Source organism: Xiphophorus maculatus, chromosome 6 (genome assembly GCF_002775205.1).
Source record: "Xiphophorus maculatus strain JP 163 A chromosome 6, X_maculatus-5.0-male, whole genome shotgun sequence".
Classification (NCBI taxonomy): Eukaryota; Metazoa; Chordata; class Actinopteri; order Cyprinodontiformes; family Poeciliidae; genus Xiphophorus; species Xiphophorus maculatus.
In genome coordinates, this window is record NC_036448.1 from 23365840 (window position 1) to 23388045 (window position 22206).

The 22206-nt window shown below is 37.6% G+C and overlaps 2 protein-coding genes across 9 annotated transcripts; both read left to right on the forward strand.

Annotated features, from left to right (window-relative positions):
- The first annotated feature begins 275 nt into the window (after nucleotides 1-275).
- Nucleotides 276-5660, forward strand: LOC102224714 (calcium-binding mitochondrial carrier protein SCaMC-1-A-like). Of its 3 annotated transcripts, XM_023335039.1 has the most exons (11): nucleotides 276-342; nucleotides 443-595; nucleotides 667-793; nucleotides 1498-1585; nucleotides 1838-1949; nucleotides 2037-2195; nucleotides 2879-3016; nucleotides 3088-3198; nucleotides 4054-4221; nucleotides 4297-4435; nucleotides 5169-5660. In XM_023335039.1, the coding sequence occupies exons 2-11, from the start codon at nucleotides 473-475 to the stop codon at nucleotides 5354-5356; spliced, it is 1353 nt and encodes a 450-aa protein (XP_023190807.1). In that variant the 5' UTR covers nucleotides 276-342; nucleotides 443-472; the 3' UTR covers nucleotides 5357-5660. The 3 variants fall into 3 exon arrangements, with proteins under 3 accessions (XP_023190807.1, XP_023190809.1, XP_023190808.1); XM_023335041.1 differs by lacking the exon at nucleotides 667-793 and having other exon boundaries at nucleotides 443-610; XM_023335040.1 differs by lacking the exon at nucleotides 667-793 and having other exon boundaries at nucleotides 326-610.
- A 1651-nt stretch (nucleotides 5661-7311) lies between these two features.
- fubp1 (far upstream element binding protein 1) lies at nucleotides 7312-21267 on the forward strand. Of its 6 annotated transcripts, XM_023336117.1 has the most exons (21): nucleotides 7312-7450; nucleotides 7865-7988; nucleotides 8934-8969; nucleotides 9050-9086; nucleotides 9176-9222; nucleotides 9302-9373; nucleotides 9940-9997; nucleotides 10087-10249; nucleotides 10335-10433; nucleotides 11074-11172; nucleotides 11260-11362; nucleotides 12345-12584; nucleotides 12945-13105; nucleotides 13204-13355; nucleotides 13936-14012; nucleotides 14652-14708; nucleotides 15174-15299; nucleotides 15528-15602; nucleotides 15985-16047; nucleotides 18048-18211; nucleotides 18462-21267. In XM_023336117.1, exons 1-21 carry the CDS (start codon nucleotides 7358-7360, stop codon nucleotides 18468-18470), a joined length of 2055 nt encoding a protein of 684 aa, XP_023191885.1. In that variant the 5' UTR covers nucleotides 7312-7357; the 3' UTR covers nucleotides 18471-21267. The 6 variants fall into 6 exon arrangements, with proteins under 6 accessions (XP_023191885.1, XP_023191884.1, XP_023191887.1 ...); XM_023336116.1 differs by having other exon boundaries at nucleotides 18048-21267; XM_023336119.1 differs by having other exon boundaries at nucleotides 7865-7955; nucleotides 18048-21267.
- The last annotated feature ends 939 nt before the right edge of the window (nucleotides 21268-22206 follow it).

Sequence of the window (22206 nt, forward strand, 5' to 3'; positions counted from 1 at the left end):
GAATTCTCAGATTAATCTAAAATTTTCTGATGTGGCAAATTTCTCCTTTTCATGTCTGCAATGCCCTTAATATGTTGCTGTGGTACTTTTTTTTAAATTTTAATTATGTTTTGTTATAAAATGTTGTAGAAATATTGCAGGTTCTGTACCGTCAAACAAGTAAATCTAAACATGACTTGGCAAATATAAAATAAAAGTTAAGGTCGCTGTGTGTGAAGAGACAGAAAGGCCACAGTTGTGAAATCTGAAGGTCATGACTCTGCTGCAGCTACAGCGCCCCCTGCTGGATCTCAGTCTCCTCTCCTTCCCTGCATTGGCTCTTAGCTCGATGATTCAGCAGAGGTACAGCTCAATAATCTCTGATCAAAAAGCCATTTATGACCACGACTAAAACAGTCTGCGAATGAAGCACAGTCTGTTTCTGCATTTTATATTTTGACAGAGAAAAACAAGCATTTTTTGATGAAGCAACATGGACCGGTTCCGAGGATTGTTTGTGAAACTGGACCAGAACAAGGATGGGTTCATATCAATGGCAGAGCTCCACGAGGAGATGAGGAAGCATGGGATCATCTCAGGAGATGGAAAGGTCCAGGTAACGTGTCTTCAGGTGTGTAGAGTGTGCATGGAGATAAATTATCCATTTTAAGAGTTATTTCCTTGTAGAATATCATGGAGTCTTATGATAAAGATAAAGATGGGCTGCTGGATTATAAAGAGTTTCTCAGCTACATGATGGACAGAGAGAGGAAATGGAAAATTCACTTTCATGATCTTGACAAGAATAACTGCGGTGAGTCATATCTCCAATTGAAATTGTTTATTTAGGTGAATTCAATGCTTAGCATGGCATTTAATCAGCTTTTCAAAGACTTGTCTTTTCTGTTGGAATATAATAAACTTTCCTTTCTGGATTAGACATGTTTCATTTACAGTAAAATATGTTTGTGAATGTCAAACAGGTGAACATAAGGTTGTGTTTATGGTGCACACACTGCAGCATAAAGTGATCCTTGCACTTATGCAGAAACTTCTGTCGTCACATGATGACTTGTAGGAAATAACACTGCAAAAATACTAAATCTTACCATGTATTTTTCTCTAGTTTCTAGTTCAAGCATCTTACTACACTTAAAATATGACAAAACTAACTCATACGTAACTTTAACAAGTTATAAGAGCTTGTTTAATGTCAATAATTCCTTGATATTGTTCCATTGGCAGATTATTTTACTCATAACATGGAAAAAATATCTTGTTATAAATAAAATAATCTACTTTTTATATCAATATAAAGGAATTATTTACATAAAACAAGCTCCTATATCTTGCTGAAAAGTTACTTGTAAGTTAGTTTGGTCTTATTTCAAGTGTACTATGAAATTTGTACTAGATACTAGACAAAAATACTTGGTAAGATGTTGTGTTTTTGCAGTGTAAGGAGGACAAGTGGACTCAGTGTGTGTTTGTAACTCTCTGTATTTCTTCTTTGATCAGGAGTGATTGACCAGGAGGACATCATATGTTTGTTTAAGGAGATAGGAGTGGTCATATCAAAGCCGAATGCAAAAAAAATTATTCAAATGTAAGATTTCTTCTGCCCACTATTTCCCTTAATGGATTAATCAGTTTGGTTAGTTAAATAAGGAATTATTGACGTAAAACAAACTCTTATATCTTGCTGAAGAGTTACTTGTAAGCTAGTTTTGTCTTATTTGAAGTCCACTAGAAACTAGACCAAAATACCGAAACATTTTGTGTTCTTGCAGTGTGGGAAAAAACATCTAACAGTCAACATGAACAGTTGTGTTTCTGTTTTTCTGACTATCCTCACCAGGATGGACAAGGACAGGTCCATGACAGTTGACTGGGATGAATTCCTGCATTATATCATTCTAAACCCGGTGGACAACATCGGAGAGCTCGTTTCCTCGTGGAAACACAGTCTGGTAAAACCTTCAAACAGATTCTGGCATCAAAAACAAAACGTGTTTGAGGGAAATCCAGGGGAAATCTCTGTGTTGGTCTTTCTGCAGGTTTTCGATGTGGGCGAGAGTCGTGCGATGCCCATCGAGTTCCCAGACAACGTGTCTGGCTTTGGGGCTTGGAAGACGTTTGTTCTGTCAGCTGGTCTTTCAGATGCGGTTTCTCGAACTGCGACGGCGCCTATAGACCGACTGAAGACCCAACTTCAGGTCAAACATTTGTTTTGGAAGCTTTTGCAGCTTTGAAAACACTCCAACATTAACGTCTAAACCAAGGGTGTCCAAACTTTTTGTCACAAGGGCAAAATCATAAAGTCAAATATAATTACCTTTACTTACTTATCAATAAACTAATCATTGAATTCTTTAATTAAAAAGCAGTCAAGTTTGTTACTGGGAAGGGATGTGTAAATTATTCTAGATCAAAAACATAACAAGAGTTTTGCAGGCATGTCTTATTGTAAGAAGTTTAGCTAATTTTTTAGGTATCAATTGGGAAAAGAACCCAATTCAGGCAATTCTGATCAGTAAAAACAGGATTTAAAAATGCTTGCTGTATTTAACCAAATTTAATAAATTAATTAAAAGCAGGTTTCAGTGCAGGAAAGTTTGCTTTTGAGTAAAAATCACTGTACAGATGTGGAAAAATCAAGTCATTTAAAGACAAATAATTGGTGATGTCAGCATTTTCTATTGTAAGATTAATTTAGTTTGTGATCATTTTTCAGATAGAAAGTCTCCATTTACAAATTTGTGTAATTCTTGAACTGAAGTCAGGGGCCACCACAATCAGCTCAGGGGCCACACTTTGGACACCTCTGGTCTAAACGTTGTAGTGACTTAAAAGGTTGAGCATTTCTGCGTTACAGAAACCCTTCCGCTTTGCTCTGCAGGTCTTTGGGTCCAAGGCTTTTTCCCAAGGCTTTCAGGAGCTGAGAGAAGGAGGTTTGCGGTCAATGTGGCAAGGCAACGTTGTCAATGTGCTGAAAGGTACTCCGCAGTCCACACTGCAATGTCTTATCTATGCACAGGTGAGGCACGTCTGAGCATCTGAATAAATCAGGAATGGCTTCTTGTTTCTAAGCTGCTCTGCTTCACCCAGATGAAAGTCTACACCCAAAACAGAAGCCAGGAGAATCTGACTGTGCAGCAGCGCTTCGGTTTGGGTTGCGTCTCTGGAACGGTGGCTCATGCTGCTTTCTACCCATTAGAGGTATCAGAGATTAGAGACAACTCTGAATGTTTTCTGTTTTGTTCGTTGGAAGGACGTTGACTTCATTGGCACCTGTGGAAAAGATGCGCAATTAGCTTTAAAATGAGTTTATCTTGAATTAAAAAATAATTTGCGTACATTTATCCTGTACAAAAAAAAAAAAATCCCACATGAAAGGGGTCCAATTGTGAAAATTCACATTTTTCACCTATTTATGCTTCCATCTGGGTTTCTACTGTTTCTAAAAACAGAACAAGCGCTTAAAAAAACAATTAACTGTTTTTGGCAACAAATTTATGTTTTTTGGTGTCTGGTTTTTAAAAAACCTAAAAAACCTTAAGTCGCAATCAATGGGCACTGTGTTGTTACTTAGGAACCCAAGCAGAACTCCGGACCTGTTACGGAGCAACCCAAGCAGTTCCAGCAGGTTTGGTCGGCTGGTTTTAGCTCTGTACAATGGCTGCTGGAAAAGACAAGTGTTTTGTTGTTGACCCACCGTCTAGAGACCACTTGCTGGACTCTTGGTTGTGCAGGAGGCTCCACTTCTGCTTTTCAAAGCTGTATGGTTGTATAATTGCGAATCTGTTTGCAGCTATTTTTACATAAGAGTGTAAGCAGCATCTTATTTGGATATAAGGTGACAAGACGCCCTAAAACAACTCATTCTGAAAGGAACTCAAAATAAGCAGAAGTGACTAGACTAAAAATCTAATTACCTAAGAATAATTTTGTGTAAAAAACGTGTTTTTTATAGACCAGAGATATCCTAAGCTGTTTGAATAAGCATAATAGATCACCTTCAAATATTGGTGATTTTTTTTCTTGTACTCTCCACCTTCTCTATCCGCTCCATAGGTGTTGAAGGTGAGGCTGAACCTGCAGCAAACCGGCACGTATCATGGCGTTGTGGCGTGCGCCCGATCTATTTACAAACACGAGTCCATGTCGTCCTTTTACAGAGGCTTCAGGCCCAGCATCCTCTGCATGATCCCCTATGCAGGTGTGGAGTGTGCGGTTCATCAGGTGAGCCAAACTCAATCCCACGAAGATCGAACACATATATCCTGCTGAAATAAACTAATTTGCTTCTCACTGCAGTCTATCATGAGCTGGGCAAAAAGCAATCCAACCTACAGTAGCGACTCCAAGCTGTTTTTCTTCAGTTTTGTGGCTTTTGCTTCTGGGCAAATAAGCAGCTACCCGCTGGCGGTGATCCGGACACAGCAGCAAGCTCAGGGTAACCGCTGGCATCTCTGGCTGCGTTTCCATTACAAACGTGCGCAAAATGTTTGTTGATATTCCGCTAATGTGAAAAATAAAACAACAAGCAACTGCGAAACACGAAACAAAATTACATGTGGAGAAGTTTATCTTCTTCCTAATTTTTTTTGGTGGTTGGCAAAAAAAAAAAAAAAAAAGGTCAGGTAATCATTCCTGCCACCTACTGGTGTGGAGTGTGGTTCACTCCAGAATGTGTCTATTGATTCTTGAGAATGTGTTCTTGCATTATTATTATGCAAGAACACATTATTATGTGTTCTTCTATTATGTGCACCTTATTTATTTATTTATTTAATATAAATTAAATAATTTATATTATTTAAAAATGGTCTCAAAACAACAATATTATCGTTTATCGTGATAACTTCTGGAACAATTTATCGGCCAGCAAAATTTGTTATCGCGACAAACCCAGTAGTAACATACGGTTGTTGATTAAGTGCAAAAACACTGTTTCCTTTGCAGTTTTGCGAAATACACTATTTTTGTTACAGCCGAAAAATCATCTCATCCTAGAACAAAACCTTTTTTTTTAAAAAATAAAAGCAATCTTTTCTTCAAAACTGGCATATTTCCATTAAGCAAATTTCTTTTCAAATTTTAAGGTTAGTGGAAATGCAGCTTCTGTAACACAATTATATTTTCTGAAAGCATGTGAACGTATGATCATACTTTGGTTTCTTTCCCAGCCTTCATCTCAGATTCGCATCCTGTCTCTGGCGTGTTATCAGGACTCACCCGGATATATGAAAGGAGCGGATTTAGAGGATATTATAACGGCATGGGAGCCAGCTTCGTAAGAGCGATTCCATGCACGCTAATAAACTACAGCCTGACCAGGAAATTTGAAAATATGTTTTCTTCCATGGAATCTTGAGGAACTCAAACAATTGTTTTATTTTTATGTTTCTGGTATGTTTTCTGAGTTTCAATGTACAACAGACTGGTTTCTGTTGATTAAGTTCAACTTTTAATACATCTGACCAAGAAAATAAAACCAGCATGAGGATTTGAAACCACCAAACCGGCTCAGGGCTGAAGCACGGTTGACCGAACACATATATTAACAGAAACTGTGATGATAAGTTCATTAAGGTCTGTTCTGAATGGAAATGTGCTCTGCTGGGGTTTGTTTAATAAAATTCTACCTTAAAGTGGGACAGACAGTCTTTGTTTACATATAGAGCTGGTTTATTTGAGTAACATTTTGGAAAAAAATTACTTTTAAGATTTGTTTTACTACTGTGTACTTTTTACTTTTACTTCAGTAATTTTATTATGAAGTATCACTCTTACTTGAGTAAAATGTCTGGATACGCTACCTTTTGTAAGGAACTTCACTGAATGTAGAACAAGCTTGTTTTAACCAAAAATTCACCAGACAAAGGCCTGCAGTTTGTGTTAAAGTTTCATAAGTTTTATATTGAAAGAAACTGATTTGGAATTTTTTTAAATTTTGTTTTGTAGCTATGATTTTTATCTGAATTATTTTAATTTTGGTCTTTAAAAGTTAAAAGTATAAATTCATACCAAAATTGCATTAGAGAGAGTAAAAAGAAATCTGACTTTAATTTCCGAACTCTGAGATTAAACATGATTACTATAATATTATTACATTTTGTTTAAAAAGCAATACACATGCTGTTTGAGTCGTAATTAATATTATTTTGATTTTAATTTCAGAATTCTGTTGATTAAGTTAAACTTTTAATACATCTGACCAAGAAAATAAAACCAGCATGAGGATTTGAAACCACTAAACCTGCTCAGGGCTGAAGCACGGTTGACCGAACACATATATTAACAGAAACTGTGATGATAAGTTCATTAAGGTCTGACACATCACAATGACACATCATTGTGATTTGTACGCAAAAGCTGAATGGCTTCCTTTAAGTGTACGGAGAAACAATCATTTAATGATCCTGATATATAAATCTCTACTCGGTCTAACCCCAGCATATTTATGCACTCTCCTAGAACTGTCAGTTCTCGTTCTCTACGCTCCAATAACATTATTCTTCTGCATGTCCCACGCTTTCGAACTGAAAAAGGGAAGCAGGCATTCAGTGTGTTGGCCCCCACAGCGTGGAATCAGTTGCAGTCTGAACTTAAGATGTCGGAAATGATTTCACTGGACTTATTTCGAGCAGTTCTTAAAGATAGGCAACAAGATTGTATGAAACAGTGTCATTGTTTTTATTGTTTTATACTTGTGCATATGTATTAATTGTTTTATCTTGTAACCAGGTTGCTATGTATTGCAAATTTTTTGCCCAGGTCCCTCTTAAAAATGAGATCTAGATCTCAACGGGGTTTACCTGATTAAATAAATAAAGGAACTAGAAAAATTCTGAGATTAAACATGGTTTTTAATTGTTTTCCAACTTACTTTGAAAACTATTAACATGAGTTTAAAGTCGAATTTCTGACTTTAATTCTAGAATTTTAACTTTAATCTAAGTATTGGTTGTTAACAGTATTCCACCTTACATTTGAAACCATGCACTTGAGATTAAAGCCAGAGTTCTGACTTTACCAGTCTTTTATCAAGATGGGAAACTTTTAGAAACCAGTCTCATTGAGAGAGATGAGTTGGGCTGGAGGAAAACAAAATTTCTGGAATATTTAAGAGATCTTTTAAGTTAGACTCAGGATTCTGAGATTAAAGTCAGATTTATTTCTAGTGCCCCAGATATTCTTTTAAATCTACTTTATCTGCAGACACTGGGGTTTTTCATTTGCCCCTTTCCTTTATTAATCTCGCGTTTTATTGTTCTTATCGCGAGACCAAGCCAGTTACCGCGAGTTCAGACGCCTGTCGGCAGTGAATGAGGCCCTCCATCTTGTGGCGCGGCAGAGGAGAACAGCAGCAGTGATGGCAGACTACAGCAGCGTGGCTCCACCGTCCTCTAACGCTGGTGGGGGGATGAACGATGCTTTTAAAGACGCTTTACAGCGAGCGAGACAGGTAAGAAGTACGATTTGGGCAAAAAATGGTACAAATATGATGAACTTCCTGGTGAAGTGACCGATTTTTGTTGACTTCCTACAGTTGGTAGCGCGACAGACTAAGCTAGGCTAGGCTAATTTAAGAGGATGACTAATGTTACGCCACTGCAAAAGTGAAAACAGGTATCTAAAACGATCACTGCTGCATAATTTGATAGAAAATAACAAAGTTTCAATCAGTCTAATAAAATCAACCTCCTCTTAATGTACGATTGTATCAATAAGACATTTTAAGGGAAACTTAAAGCGGTCCTTTGTTGGTCCGACTTCCGGGCAGAAGTAGGCCGCAGGCCGCGTGCATCAACCACTACTTGATGTTCTGGAGATGAAAGTACCCTAAAACTCCCGCTTTTCTTATATTTTTGTTTTTCAGATCGCAGCCAAGATCGGCGGAGATGGCGTTGTGGCTCCACCAACGAACGAGTTTGGCTACGGAGGCCAGAAAAGGCCCCTGGAGGACGCTGGTGGGTATTTTCCCATGCCTAACCTGAATATCGGTCAGTGGCTCAAATCGATCTTAATGCAACTCTTCATGATTAATGCTTCCCTCTCTTTCTGTAGCCTCTACTGTGCATTGACCTCTTTTCAGCTGTCTGTAACCCAGCATTAATATTAACACAACCTACTAACCACATTAGAAGTTAACCCCCCCCCACGTTTTCAAATGAAGACTGTAACAGTTGCATGCTTCACCCCTTACTTTTGTTGTGAATCTACAGAGCTGTTTTAGCTATGCCTAAATGTAATTTTTTTTCAGTTGTTTAGTTAAAGAAATTGATATAAATGGTTTGTATAAAGAATGTAAATCTTGACTTTTAAGACAGTTTGTCTTGCAGTGTTACAATAACGTTAAAGTGAGTCCATGTATAAATGTCTTGGTGCCAACTCCTCTAACTAGATATTAGGTGTAATGCTTATGTAAAGAAAGACATCTGTAACCAAGTTAGGGGTTTGAATTCAATTTTTATACAGATATTTAACAGTAATTATCAAGAAGCTTATTAAATACACTATACAAACAAATGTATAAGAGGTTATATTTTAATGTTTATGAATAAATTATATACAGATTCACTTTTGATGTCATTACAGTTAATCAAACTGAACCTTTTATAAAAATGTAGTTCAAGAGTCTTTGTTTTTCATATTTTGACAACAAAACTTTAAGACGTCCTAAAATGGCAGCTACAAGCTGTATGTTTTTAGATTGGCTTTATGAATTTATTGTATTTAGCCAAGAGTGTGCAAGACTTGTTACACAAGTTTAGTCGTAGTCTGAATGTTCTGCAGAAAGCAAAACCGGAAGTAAAATCTCATGTATCCTTAGCCTGTAAGGTTCTAACACATTTATAACATGTACAAGTTATTTCCAGGTTCAACAGCATCAATAAGTGTGTGTAAACAGATGTGATTATGTGGTTTATTTTGTATTTTTATCACAGAACAACCAGAAACAAAGAAAGTAGCTACAAATGACGGTAAGTGTTTGTTGCTCTTTTCATGTCTTTTAAAAACTAGTTTAATTTCCCGTCAAATGGACTGTAATGTTTCCCCACAGCCTTCTCAGCCATGGGAGGGATGGGCGGCCCTCCAAGGTAAACTCAGCTCAAATCTACCAGGCAGATGTGTGTGTTCAGGCAGATGTGTGTGTTCTACACACTCATGGTTTTGTTTTCATTTCTAGATCAACATCAGAAGAATTCAAGGTTCCAGATGGAATGGTTGGATTTAGTAAGTCATTTTTTCTTGTGAGGTAAATTGCAATTTTTGTTCTTATTATGTGAAACTGAAATATTTCACTCTTATTTAGTTATTGGAAGAGGAGGTGAACAAATATCCCGCATCCAGCAGGAATCTGGGTGTAAAATACAGATTGCTCCTGGTAAGTCCGGTTTTCTGGCAATAAAATACTTTTTAAAAAACTACTATTGCATCTATACTTGGGTGTTGAAACTAGGGCTGAAATTATTATTTGTGATGAAACAGTTATTGAAATAGCTGCCATCTAATTTAGTAATTGATTAATTGGCAACTACAGTATACCCACTCAAAAAAGACTTTGTTGAAAAAACTCCCAAACGTATTCAGAGCAGTAATTAAGCTGAAACTGTACAAAATATATACTCATTTTGCATTTAGAATAAAAAACACACCTTTGTGTGTAAATGTTTTACCCAAAATCCCTGAAGTGGCCCAGTTTTAGCTTCACTCGGTTTTAATTCACTGAGTTTGAACCAGGTGAATAACATTTGCATTTTAAACAATAAAATGTTTTTCTTATGTTAAAAAGAAATTGACTAGTATATTATTTTTCAATTATTGTATTAAAAAAGACTCAAGTAGTTAAACAAATTTTTTTATCTAATTGATCGTTAGAATAATTGATTAATTGATAAATTAAATAATAGTTAGTTGCTGCCCTAGTTGAAACTTGTTTCTATCTTGTAGACAGCGGAGGGATGCCTGACAGGTCGGTGACATTAACGGGGGCACCAGAATCAATCCAGTGAGTATTCAAGAGAAACTTATTATAAATTTATAAAATGATACGCATGATTACATCGTGAACATGTCGAATTAAATCCTTCCCTTCAGGGCCGCAAAGAGACTTCTTACTGAGATCGTGGAGAAGGGACGTCCGGCTCCTGCTTTCCACCACAACGACGGTCCGGGAATGACGGTCCAGGAAATTATGGTGCCTGCTTCCAAAGCTGGCCTCGTCATTGGGAAGGGAGGAGAGACCATCAAAAGCCTTCAGGTGTGTAATGGATACTAGATTGAAAAGCAGAAAGGTGTTAATTACTGGGAGAAACTCGACCTGATTGTGGTGCTGCAACATGCAGGAACGAGCCGGTGTGAAGATGGTCATGATCCAAGACGGACCTCAGAACACGGGTGCAGACAAGCCACTCCGCATTTCCGGAGACCCATTTAAAGTCCAGGTGAGTTTAATTGTGGTTTTTAAACTTCAGGATAAAGTTTTCTTGACCTGAGTGAGGTTGGTCTCTTTACCTTTTTCTAATCAAATAAAACTGGTGTCAAATGTATGTGCTACCGTTTTCATTTGTGCTGCTCTCATTTTTAATAAAAGTATACAAGTTTCTGGAGGTCAAAGAAAGTAAATCAGCCCCTCACATTTATGAAATCAAACAAATGCGGTGTCAGTCAACTGTGCTGTGTTTTTCTGCTAAAATTTCCATTTATGGTGCTTTTATTTTGAAGATATTAATGAAATTAACCCACATTATCCAAATCAAACTAAATCTATATTAAAAATTTTTGCTACATATATGTGAGAACATTTTAGCAGCAAATGTAGCATCGTTAATTGACACCAAATTTGTTTGATTAAAAAAAAAAAGTGGGAGTCTTATTGCCTTTCTATGACTTCTGGAAACTCAAAATGATGAAATGATAGCAGCACAAACCAAAATCTCTGCTGCACAACTATTTGATGCCATTTTGTTTGATATGAAGAAGGTTTTGTGGAACATCTTCATTCAGGTGTCTTCCTGATATGATTGTAATAAATCTGCATGTTTTTTGTCCAGATGTAGTGACATTTTATTCTCTGATTTTCAGCAAGCCAAAGAGATGGTGATGGAGCTGATCAGAGAGCAGGGCTTCAGGGAGCAGCGGGGCGAGTACGGGTCCAGGGTCGGAGGAGGAGACAGCTTAGATGTGAGTGTCTATTGTTACACTATTTGACTGTCAGCCAGCAACTTTTAATCCTGTGTTTAATTTTATTTATTTATTGCCACCACTTAGGTTCCAGTCCCGCGGTTTGCAGTTGGGATTGTCATCGGCAGAAATGGAGAGATGATAAAGAAAATACAGAACGACACAGGAGTCAGAATTCAGTTCAAACCAGGTGAGCTGGTTGAATGAATAACAAGCTGCTGTTTGGAGTTTGTTTGAAGTTGTTTTGGTCTATGATGAAAACTCATGCACCACGCTGACAAGCTGATGTATAACCCTAACCCAAACCAATCTGAGACCTAAACACAGATTAATGGTGAGTAGCTGCGTTTCCATTACAAACATGCGCAAAAACTTTGTCGATATTCTGCTAATGTCACAAAAACACAATTTTGCAATTGTGAGGTTTCAGTCAAATTAGAAACTCAATTAAAAATCACACGTAAGTTTGCTCACATAAGTCATTAAAAAACATGCCGTGACATCGTCCTATAATTTTATTTGTCTTTTCTGCCAGTAATAACATCTGGTCATTTATCATAACTGATGGGAAATGTATTTCCATTCAGTTTTGTAAAATACAGCGTAAAAAAAACGGCTCATCAAAAAATGTGTTTTTTCCAAATTGACTAGTTTCCATTAGGGATGCATGAAGTTAATCAACATGCAATTAATAGTTTATTAGATTAAAATTGGTTCCAATCGATTAAAAATGTTTGCTTCAACCTTTTAGTATTGTAATTTGGCTGCCATCCAACAGGGGGTGCCACTGGTCATCCTTAAGCCAGCCAGTTGATACAAAGATGGCGGGGTCATACCAGAACGGGAAAGAGAGACAGTCCAACAGAGTCCGATTTGGGATGCGAAACGGACTTTATGCGGTTCTGTATTCAGTATTCAATACAGCTGACACAAGATAATGTTGAAATGGCTTTTAAATTCAAACATTTAGCCCTTCGCTATAGAAAGACGGTTGGCCCTCTTGATAAGAGAAAACTCAGCTTTTTAAGAAAATGGCCGCGTAATCATTAGTCATTCGATATAAGGTCAATGGAAACGCAGCTACTGATGATACGTTTAGTTGATGTGTTTAAACCATGTTGTTGACAGACTCAGAGTAGCTGCTAAAGCTAACGCCTGTACCTTTGTTCCAGATGATGGCACCACGCCTGACAGGATAGCACAGATCATGGGCCCTCCGGACCAGGCCCAGCATGCAGCAGAGATCATCTCGGACCTGCTGAGGAGCGTCCAGGCTGGAGGCCCTCCGGGGCACGGAGGGGGCAGGGGACGTGGTCGTGGGCAGGGCAACTGGAACATGGGGCCCCCTGGTGGCCTGCAGGAGTTCTCCTTTACAGTACCAACCATGAAGACCGGGCTGATCATTGGAAAAGGTAATTAGTTCATCTTTTTTATTTGCTACATTTAATTGAAATAAAGGTTTGTACGGGTGCTTAAATCCTTAAATACTAGAATTTTGATAAGGTGTTTGAAAAGTGTTTGATATTCTGTCTGCACTGCTATGTAATAAAGTTATAATAAAGTTGTAGGAGAAAAGACAGAAAATCAAATGATTTGAGCGGGAAGATTATTTACCTTAACTTACCTCGAAAATGTAGGAATTTTACTGTGGAAAAAGTGAACAAACTCTGAAAACTCCTGCTTTAACTAAAGTAAAATAAAACTTAAGTTCAAAATAGGTAAGTGTTGAAAACCAGAAAATTAAAATGTTGACTGTTTTTGTCTTGATTCAGGGGGCGAGACGATCAAAGGCATCAGCCAGCAGTCGGGAGCCAGGATTGAGCTGCAGAGGAACCCTCCACCCAACGCCGACCCCAACATAAAGATGTTCACCGTCAGAGGAAACCCTCAGCAGATCGACTATGCCAGGCAGCTGGTGGAGGAGAAGATTGGGGTGAGATATTGGTTTTAGGGTTTATATAAAACCCTCCCTCTAGTCATGACGTTTCAGCTCATGTCTGACATTTTTCCCATCCTCCTGCCTTTCATCAGGGTCCAGTCACTCCGATGGGAGGCCCACATGGTCCCCCAGGTCCACATGGTGGACCAGGTCCGCATGGTCCTCCGGGACCACCAGGACCCCCAGGCGCTCCAATGGGACCTTACAACCCTGGACCTTACAACCAAGGCCCTCCAGGACCACAGTAAGTTTGTTTAAAGGGGACATTTTATGCAAAATTGACTTTTTACACGTTTTTATATTTCAGTTTGGGTCTCGACTCCTGCTAAAAACAATCCAAGTGCTTGTGAAAAAAAATATAAAGACACCCAGCCATTTTAGGTGTCTGGAAAAGGAGCTGTTTTAAAAACCTCCTGATTAAATCATAATTGGCGGGCGCTGTGCCGTTACCAAGCAACCCAAGCTGAACTCCAGGATGTTTGGTCAGCTGGTTTTACTGTTGTACAATGGCTGCTGGAAAAGACAAGTCTTGTTATTGACTTACCACCCAGAAACTACTTGCGGCCTTCTTTTTGGTTGTGTAGGAGGCTCCACTTATGCTTTTCAAAGGTGTATGGTTGTTTAATTGCACATCTGTTTGCAGCCATTTTCACGTGAGAGTGTAAATGTTGAGTTAGCAGACCTGACCAGAATGAAATCTTATTATCTAAGAATGATTTTGTATGGAAAAATGTACTAAACCAAATCCTAACATGAAGTATAGTAGATCGCCTTCAAGCTTCTGGTTAATGTGTTTTATTAATTCATGTATGATTTCTCTTCAGTGGCCCTCCTGCTCCTTATCAGCCTCAAGGATGGGGGAACGGTTATCCTCACTGGCAGCAGGGCCAGCCGGATCCAAGTGAGTCACAGAAACCTTTACAACGCAAAATTAAACAGTTACAGCTAACATTGTGTTTTTGTGTTATAATATAAAAATATCACTTTATTATATTTGGAAGGTTATTATATTTGATACATTGGGATCAAAGTATTCTTGAATTTATACGGAGAAGATAAAAACACAAGCAGGCAGATTGGATAAACATTTTTTATTCTTGAGCAAACTTATGTGGATTAATTTTTAAATGATTTTAATAGATGTATATTAATGCTATCTGTGCATCCCTGAAATTATACAGTCATATTTAAGTCTTTTAGGGCTGAAACAATTAATTGTGGTGAAAGAAATATTGAAATCATCTAATTTAGTAATTGATTAATCTTTAACTGGAGTAAACAAAAAAGAATATTTGTTGTAATAACTTTCAGAGCAATAATTATCCAAAACAGTACAAGATAATAAAAATGATCTTAAAATAAAAAAATTATCTTAAATCTGCATTTAAGATAAAAAAGAAAATCTTTGTAATTATGTTCTACACAGAACCTGTCATGTCGCAGTGTTAGCTTCATCTGGTTCAATTGCTATAAGAGAAAATCTCCTATTAATCACTTTTTGCTGTCCAGTTATTAATCGATTAATTAAAATATTCAACAGATCTGCCTTGCACTGCATTGATAGATCAAGTAAGGAGGGCTGAACCTTTGTGTGACGGTAAATCATTTCAAATATCCAAAATAAATAAATAAAACAACAGAAAGTACAAATAAAATGAATTGTCGTTTAGAAACAGATACTTGGGACCAAAGCATCAGCGAAAAGAGAAAAACGATAAATCATGCAAATGGAAATTGTTTGTTTTGTTTTAATTTATCATGCGATTGATTTATTTGCTTTGCGTTATGGGTCCAGTTGTTGGGAGTATTTTTTTTTAGCTTTTGCTACAAATGAAGCAGCATACTCTAAAGTAATGATGCGCTACTTCTTTTCAGGAAATGTTTATTTTGTTATTTACTTGTTCCTTTGATGCATTTCTAATGTATAAAAAAAGCTGAGGTGCATCAGTGAAAAATCTGCAGAATATGCCAATGTTTTTGAATTAGATTATTATTTGCAGACCTAAAATCTTTTTGCCTGTCTAAATTCACCTAAATGTGACCAAACCCAATTTGTGCTCAGATAAAGCAGCAGCTGATGCCAACGCAGCAGCGTGGGCAGCGTACTACGCTCAGTACGGCCAGCAGCCCCAGGCCTCCATGACTCCAACCAGCGGGGCTCCAGGCACGGCTCAACCCAACGGTCAAGGTGAGCCCAGTGTCCGCCCACCTCTACAGCAACATGCTTAGGTTCAGCTTAGTCGGATAGATTTACTGGTGTATCTAACAGAACGCAGGCTGGATTGGCTTCACTTCGAAATAACCTCTTTCCCAGAGAGCGACAGAGTAGTTTTTCCTCCACCATCTCTAGGCTGACAGCGGGTGGAGAGGCCGCTGAGAAAGATTCACTAATTACAAGTACGGTTCTTTTTAACAGGTGACCCACAGGCTGCAGGTCAGAGTGGACAGACAGATTACACCAAGGCCTGGGAGGAATATTACAAGAAAATGGGTATATGATTGTAGTTTCAGTGTACACCTATTAACACCAGCCAGTCTAAACAGCCACTGGGCCTTGAATCCGCTTCTTTTTCAGGTCTGGGTTATTTTGTCGGGCTTGCTGGTTTTCAGTAAGCCTCCACCGCCTGTGCTGTTTAGACTGCAAGACTTTGAATTATCTGCAGGACTGAGCTGTTGACACAGAGTCGTTATTTTAGGGCTTTATCAGAGCTGATGCCAGAGATTTCCAACGTGTCATTATTCCCCCCCCCCCATTACTGAATTAAGTAATGAATGTTTGAATTGTGGCTAGAAATGTAGGATGTTTGTTTGTTCCCCTTTGTTGTTTTGTACTTGTGTGTATTAACGCACTTTGTTTTTTCTGGTCGTTGCAGGTCAACAGAATCAGCCACCTCAGGACTACACAAAAGCCTGGGAGGAGTATTACAAGAAACAAGGTTGGTACTGAAGGCATTACTATGATTTAGGGTGTTTTCACCACAAACAGTACTTTTTTATTTTGTGTTTTAAATCAGAAAAGCTTGAAACGGCAGAATTGCTGTTAATCCAGATAATGACCGCAACATTCAGCAAGCATTACGATAAACTGATTTAGGTTGTTTCCCCACTTGATAGTCCGCTAAATTCAGTTTGATTCGGGACCAAAGTTGTAACATTTGTTTCAGTTGGTGTGGTTCGCTTTTACGCCAAACTATTTACAAAAGCTGTTCCCCTCCTTGCCTGTGGTGGTGCTGCAGCAAGAACCACTGATGGAAATGACTTGGAAATCTCAGAAGAAGACATCCTTCTTCATGAAATGTAATAGTGTCAGATTTTAGCAGGTGTAGGATTTGTCTTTTGTCGTCAAACTATGTTACACATGCATGTTTGTTTTGGTTGTATTTACCCAGAATTCCCTGTGCTGTAGTCCATTTCCCGCTTTTGTAGCAATCTCTGGTATGCTTGGCATTCACATATGCATTCGAATGACACCAAAGTTCACTTAGGCCACTTTTTAACAGAACTGGACTGGACTTTCTAGTTAAACGAACTAGTTTGATTGAAGCGGACTAAACAGAGCTAATGTGAACACAGCCTTAACTTGTAGGGTTTATTTCCATATTTTCCAGATTATTTAAATCAAACTCCTCCTGCTGGTAAAAAGTAACAAAACCGTTTCAGATGTTTTAGGGTGGTTGGTTCTTCTAGCAGCTCTCTATCATAGAGATGCTGTAAAAACAACCACCCAATAGAAAAGTAGAAGGTTTCTGACCCGCAACCCAGAGATGTTGGTGGCGGGTTCGTTCCCCTTCTTACAAACTTTTCAACGGTCTCACCCTCTAAGCGTATTTTATGTCTTATTTTCCAAAGATTTCTGACATTACAACCACAAACTTCTCTATATTTCATCAAGATTTTATGTAATCCACCAAAATAAAGTTAAAATGGAAGGAAAGTTTGGCCCCCTTTACTCTGATGCCTCTACATAAAATGTAGTGCAAACGATTGCCATTAGAAGTAAGGAGCATGGTTGAAATCACAATCCTCAGGGTGACACACCTTCATACTGGAGGATTTATTTTTCTTCGGCAGGGTAAGGAGAGATGGTGGAGTTAAAAAAAAAAAGGCAAAGTGAACATCTTAAAGGGGGAGTATTGTGCATTTTCCAGGCCTATGATGCCAATTTTACAGCACAGTCATGTAGTTATGTTACTTTCAGTTATCAAAATGCTTGAAACGTCTTGTGGGTCTAGGTCTCTTTAAAAACTCATGCTCTTTCTTGAAACTCCTGACATGGTTCCTCTATTAACCCTTCAGTGTTTTCACCAGCGTTTCACTGAGTAGTTGTTTGTATAATAGGCTCAACAGATAAGCAGTTTCACCAGGTGTTTGCTAATTGCTGCTGGCTAGTCTGAAGGAGCTCAGTGGTGAAAAGGGCTGCTCTGTAATGTGGAAGTTTGGAAAGTTTCATATCAATCAATATCAATTATTAGTTTGTATTTTTCTCAATAAAATATCTGAAAAATTGCCAACTGGTGGTGTAACTCCTGCTATTTTATCCAATTTTCACTCCATGCCATTGTTTTTTATTTTATTTTAAGCTGTTATGAGGCACAGTGAAGAAACCTTAAACTGCTGCTGTCAGTTACTTAACAGGTCGTTGCTAGGTAACCAAATAATGAGTGAGTTGCTAGGTAACCAGTGAGTGAGTCAGTTGATTCCACTAACTTTGCTTAGCTAGCTGTGAGAAGTGGTGTGAATAAAGTCTTTCCTATGCCTACAACTCCCAGAATGCTGTGTGGTATTGAATATTCTATCAGATGCATTATCTATTGATTGATTGGTGTATATGTTATACACCATGTATATGTTATATATATATATATATATATATATGTATATATATATATTTCTATCACTGGTTTTACTGATGGAGTGTTTGTTTTTGCTCCATCAGGTCAAGCTGCACCGCAGGCCGCTCCAGCGGCGGCACCGGCGGCCGCTCAGCCTGGAGGCCAGCCGGACTACAGCGCTGCCTGGGCTGAATACTACCGTCAGCAGGCTGCCTACTACGGCACTGGAAACCCTCAGGCGATGGGTGCAGCGCCACAAGCCCCTCAGGTACACCGCGAATAAGAATCTGCTCTCTATGTTCACTGCAGCACTTCTCATTTGTACCTTAACTCCCCCCAGACTCCTTCCTCAGGTTTTTACAGGGCTCCAGTGAACGCAGCAGCAAAAAAAACAGCCTAACCTCACTTTTTCTCTTTCCTCCCTACGCAGGTTTTTTAATCTTTTTATTTTGGGAAGCTGAGTCCACTGTTTCTGCTGTTAACATGCAATGTATCTTCTATGTATTTCTTCTGCACAGGGCCAGTAATGTGAAGTGGACATAAAGTAAATGCTACATTGTCGAAACAAAATCCTTTGTTAAATGTTTGGATGCAGACGCCTTGATGAAGATCTTAAATTTCCTTGGTTTGAAAGTGTTTCACATAGATGGCAGATTACCCGGCGAACACGTCCTCTTGGTTATTTTCTTGTTTTTGTTTTTTTTTTGTTAGCTTTTTTTTTTTTTCTCTGTTTTTCTTGTAAATGCTATGTTTTTAGTAAAGGTAATTATACATACAGTCATTCCAGCCCTGTATCTACATTAAATGTGGTTAGAACTGATGTTTATTAAACTGTAGACATTACCATGTAAATCATCTCAGTTTTAAGAAAAAAGAAAAAGAAAAAAATGCTATTGCCTGTTGTGTTTTTGCAATAAAACAAACTGAAACCTCCTGTGTTGGTAAGTTGGGGTGGTTCAAAACAAACATACATTAAAAAAAAGGGTTTAAATGATATTCTTTGTTTTGTATTACCTGTTTGAAACGTAGGCAATGTGTGGGTTTGTCCTATAAAAATCGACTTTGAAGTTGTGCTGTCCTGTCTCTCTCCAACTTGTCTATAAGGCTGAGAAACGCGATCCTGAATGATTCATTTGCTGATTAGAAATTGTTTCTTTTTTAATTTTTAAACATTGAAATTAATTGCTGACTGTAGCTGTAGATGCTCTTGAATTGACAGGTATGTGTGGTGTCGCTGTTGAGCTAGTTGTTGTTGTTATGCACTACTGTTCTGCCCCTGATAGCCACTTCCTCTTCCACAGGAAAGTTTAGAAAAAAACAAAATAATGTGGTAAGCAGGTAATCTGAACACGTCCCTCAGAAAATGTGGTCTCAAGAAATGTTATATATTTTTAGTGTCATTTTTACTTTTCCTTTTTCCAGGACAGTCAGGTAAATTTGCCACTGTAACAAAAATGTGTTGAAGCTTCTTTTTTTTTTTTTTTTGTCTTGCCCAATCCCAATTTTGTATTTTTAACTTTCAATGAAGTTTATATATTATATAAAAACATTGCAAAGTGTTTATCCAATATAAAAGCATAGATGTTGTAGGGTGGCTAAGCAGCAGCTCCATCCATCAGTTGAGCCCTCCTGTAATGTAAGTACAAAACTAAGAAATGCACTTTTTATGCTTTCTAAACTGCTAAAAATGTAGATTTTGTGAGAAATTACCCCACTGTCCCTCTTTTTTTATCTGGGTAAGTATAAAATGTTCTGAAAAGAGGCAAAAAGTTAAGTTTGATTCTTGTACCACATGTTTCTGAGACTTGTGACTTGCATAATTTAGATTTGTAGAACTGAAAGTATGACTTGTTTAGAATGTGTAGTGATGGATTTTCTGATACGAGGGTAGAAGTCTGGGTTTTGCGTTCTTTACATCTGACCTGTTGAGTGCTTTTGTTAGCTCATATTTATTATTTAACCAAAAAGAAATGCTGTTCAATGCCAGTACTTGTATAGAAAGTGCATAGCATGTCCCATTTAAGCATGTGGATGCTAGTTGTGGACGGATCAGTCCTGCCAGGCTGTTGAACTGAAGTCAGAACAATATTTGACTGCATTGTTCACTGATGGCAAACAGTGCAATATACATATATATATCTGATCTTTGCAGTGTCATTCCAGACCTTGCACCTTAGGTTCTGCCGCATTAACACAGGTAAGCGAAACCTAAGGGAACAAGTGTATTTTTGTCCTCTGAAAATGACGTGTACTCATGCAAAGAAATGCTTACCTGTGGTGTTAACATGCCTCAATGCGTTTATACTTAGTTGTAAAGAAATGTGCCTAATATTTACACCTGAGCGGTCCATTTTTTATTTTTTAGCCCTTTTGATTCATGAACTGCATGATGAGTTATCACTTGTTTTGATGGTTGCCTTCCAAAAAAATAAGAAATGTTTGTCAATATGTGCTCCATATTTTCCTTCTGGTAAGTCTACTGTTTCTCACAGATACTTTTAGGTTGACACTGGGTTTTAATGAAATGCATGCTACGCTGTTGCCAGAAGTTAGCAATGTGCTCAAATGTCAGGTGGAATAATCGGTGAAATGCATTTTTATTATTATTTATTTGTTCTCTGAATTATTTTCTGTCGTGGTGTAAATCTGCCCTAAAGTGCAGTGCAAACCTTCTATTGAAACGTTGCTGCCTTCACTTCTTGCTCACAGTGTTGGAGGATGCTGCAGGCTTTAGGTCGTAAAATCAGGCCGTGTCGTAGTTTGTCTTCCCCCCCCTACCCCAAAAGGAGGAATCCTTTGAGTCAGTCCAGCTGCTGAACGTAGACCGTTCAAGAGCTCCAGTGATAAGGTAAAGCAGCAAACGCAATGAAATTTAAATTCTGTGATTGCAAATTGTTGCTCAGATTGATTTGATTTGTTTCTGCCAGCCTGGGTTGACTAACTCATTCATGATGCTATGGTGTGTTTAGAGGTTGTTTCTGAATGCCTTTATTTATAAATGTACCTCTTTTTTAAGTTTTAGAAAGTTGGATGAGAGCAGGAACTGAAACTTTAAATGACCCATACAGTGTTTTAGGCAGAAAAGTTGGAGGTTATCAGTTTTTATTTGTAGTAAATAAATAAATAAAAAAAAAAAGGTTTTTAATTGTTTTAGACTGAGATGCGCTAAAGTGTTTGAACACAGGGGTTGTAGAGGACAAAACAAGAAGCATGCCTTAGAGGTAAAACAGGTTTTATGTGCTGTGTATATTACATTACTGGGTTGTCTTTTAAATTACCTTTAATATGTTGCCATGTTCACCAATAAAGTTGTTACAAACGGGATTTATCTACTTGAGTTTTAATTTTACAACGGGAATTTGAATAAAAGAAAATTACTTTTTTTTTAAGTCTTTATTTGCTTCATTTACACAAAATACAGTTTCTCCACAAATCTAACCTTGATCAGTCAAAACCCCATTAATAAATTTCTATTAAGGAAATTTGGACAAATAAGCAGGAAATATTTGACTTCTTGATCAAATTCCTGCAGACTGAAATAAAACATGAAGCTCAAATCCTTTGCAATGTTGCAAGTCAATCCAGTTTTTATTTTTTTGTTTCAAACCTGTTTAAATGTGCAAAAAGTCTTTAAATTGATTTCTTTTGCAAATACTTGTTTGCTGTAGAGAATTTTAATAAACTTTGTGTACATTCATGCTTTAAAATCGGGCTGTAAATATTATCCGCACCGCACTTTCTATGGGCCTTCTATCAGTTTTAAGCTCATGTTTGTCTTCACATTGCAAAAACACAAAACCTTACCAAGTATTTTTGTCTAGTTTGTAATGCAAATATCTTAATTCAACTGAAATAAGACAACTTAAAAGTAGCTTTACAACAAAAATGAATAATTCCTTAATATTGATTTGAAAAGCACTAAGTCCTCTGGCAGATTATTTTATTTACATGAGAAAAATGTCTTGCTGTAAGATCAATCTGCCAATGGAACAGGAACTTTTGTCAGTAATGAGGAATTATTGATTTTAAACAAGCTCCTATATATTTCTGAGAAGTTAGTTGTAACTTAGTTTTGTCTCATTTCATGAGTACTAAGATATTCACTCTAGAAACTAGACCAGGGGTCTGCAACCTGCGGCTCCGGAGCCACAAATGGCTATAATGGCTCTTAAACTCTGGTTAAAAATGATAATCAAATGCCTGTTTAAGCAGTTTTTCATTTATTAAGTTGATTTTCATGACAAAAAATACCTGTGATATTTT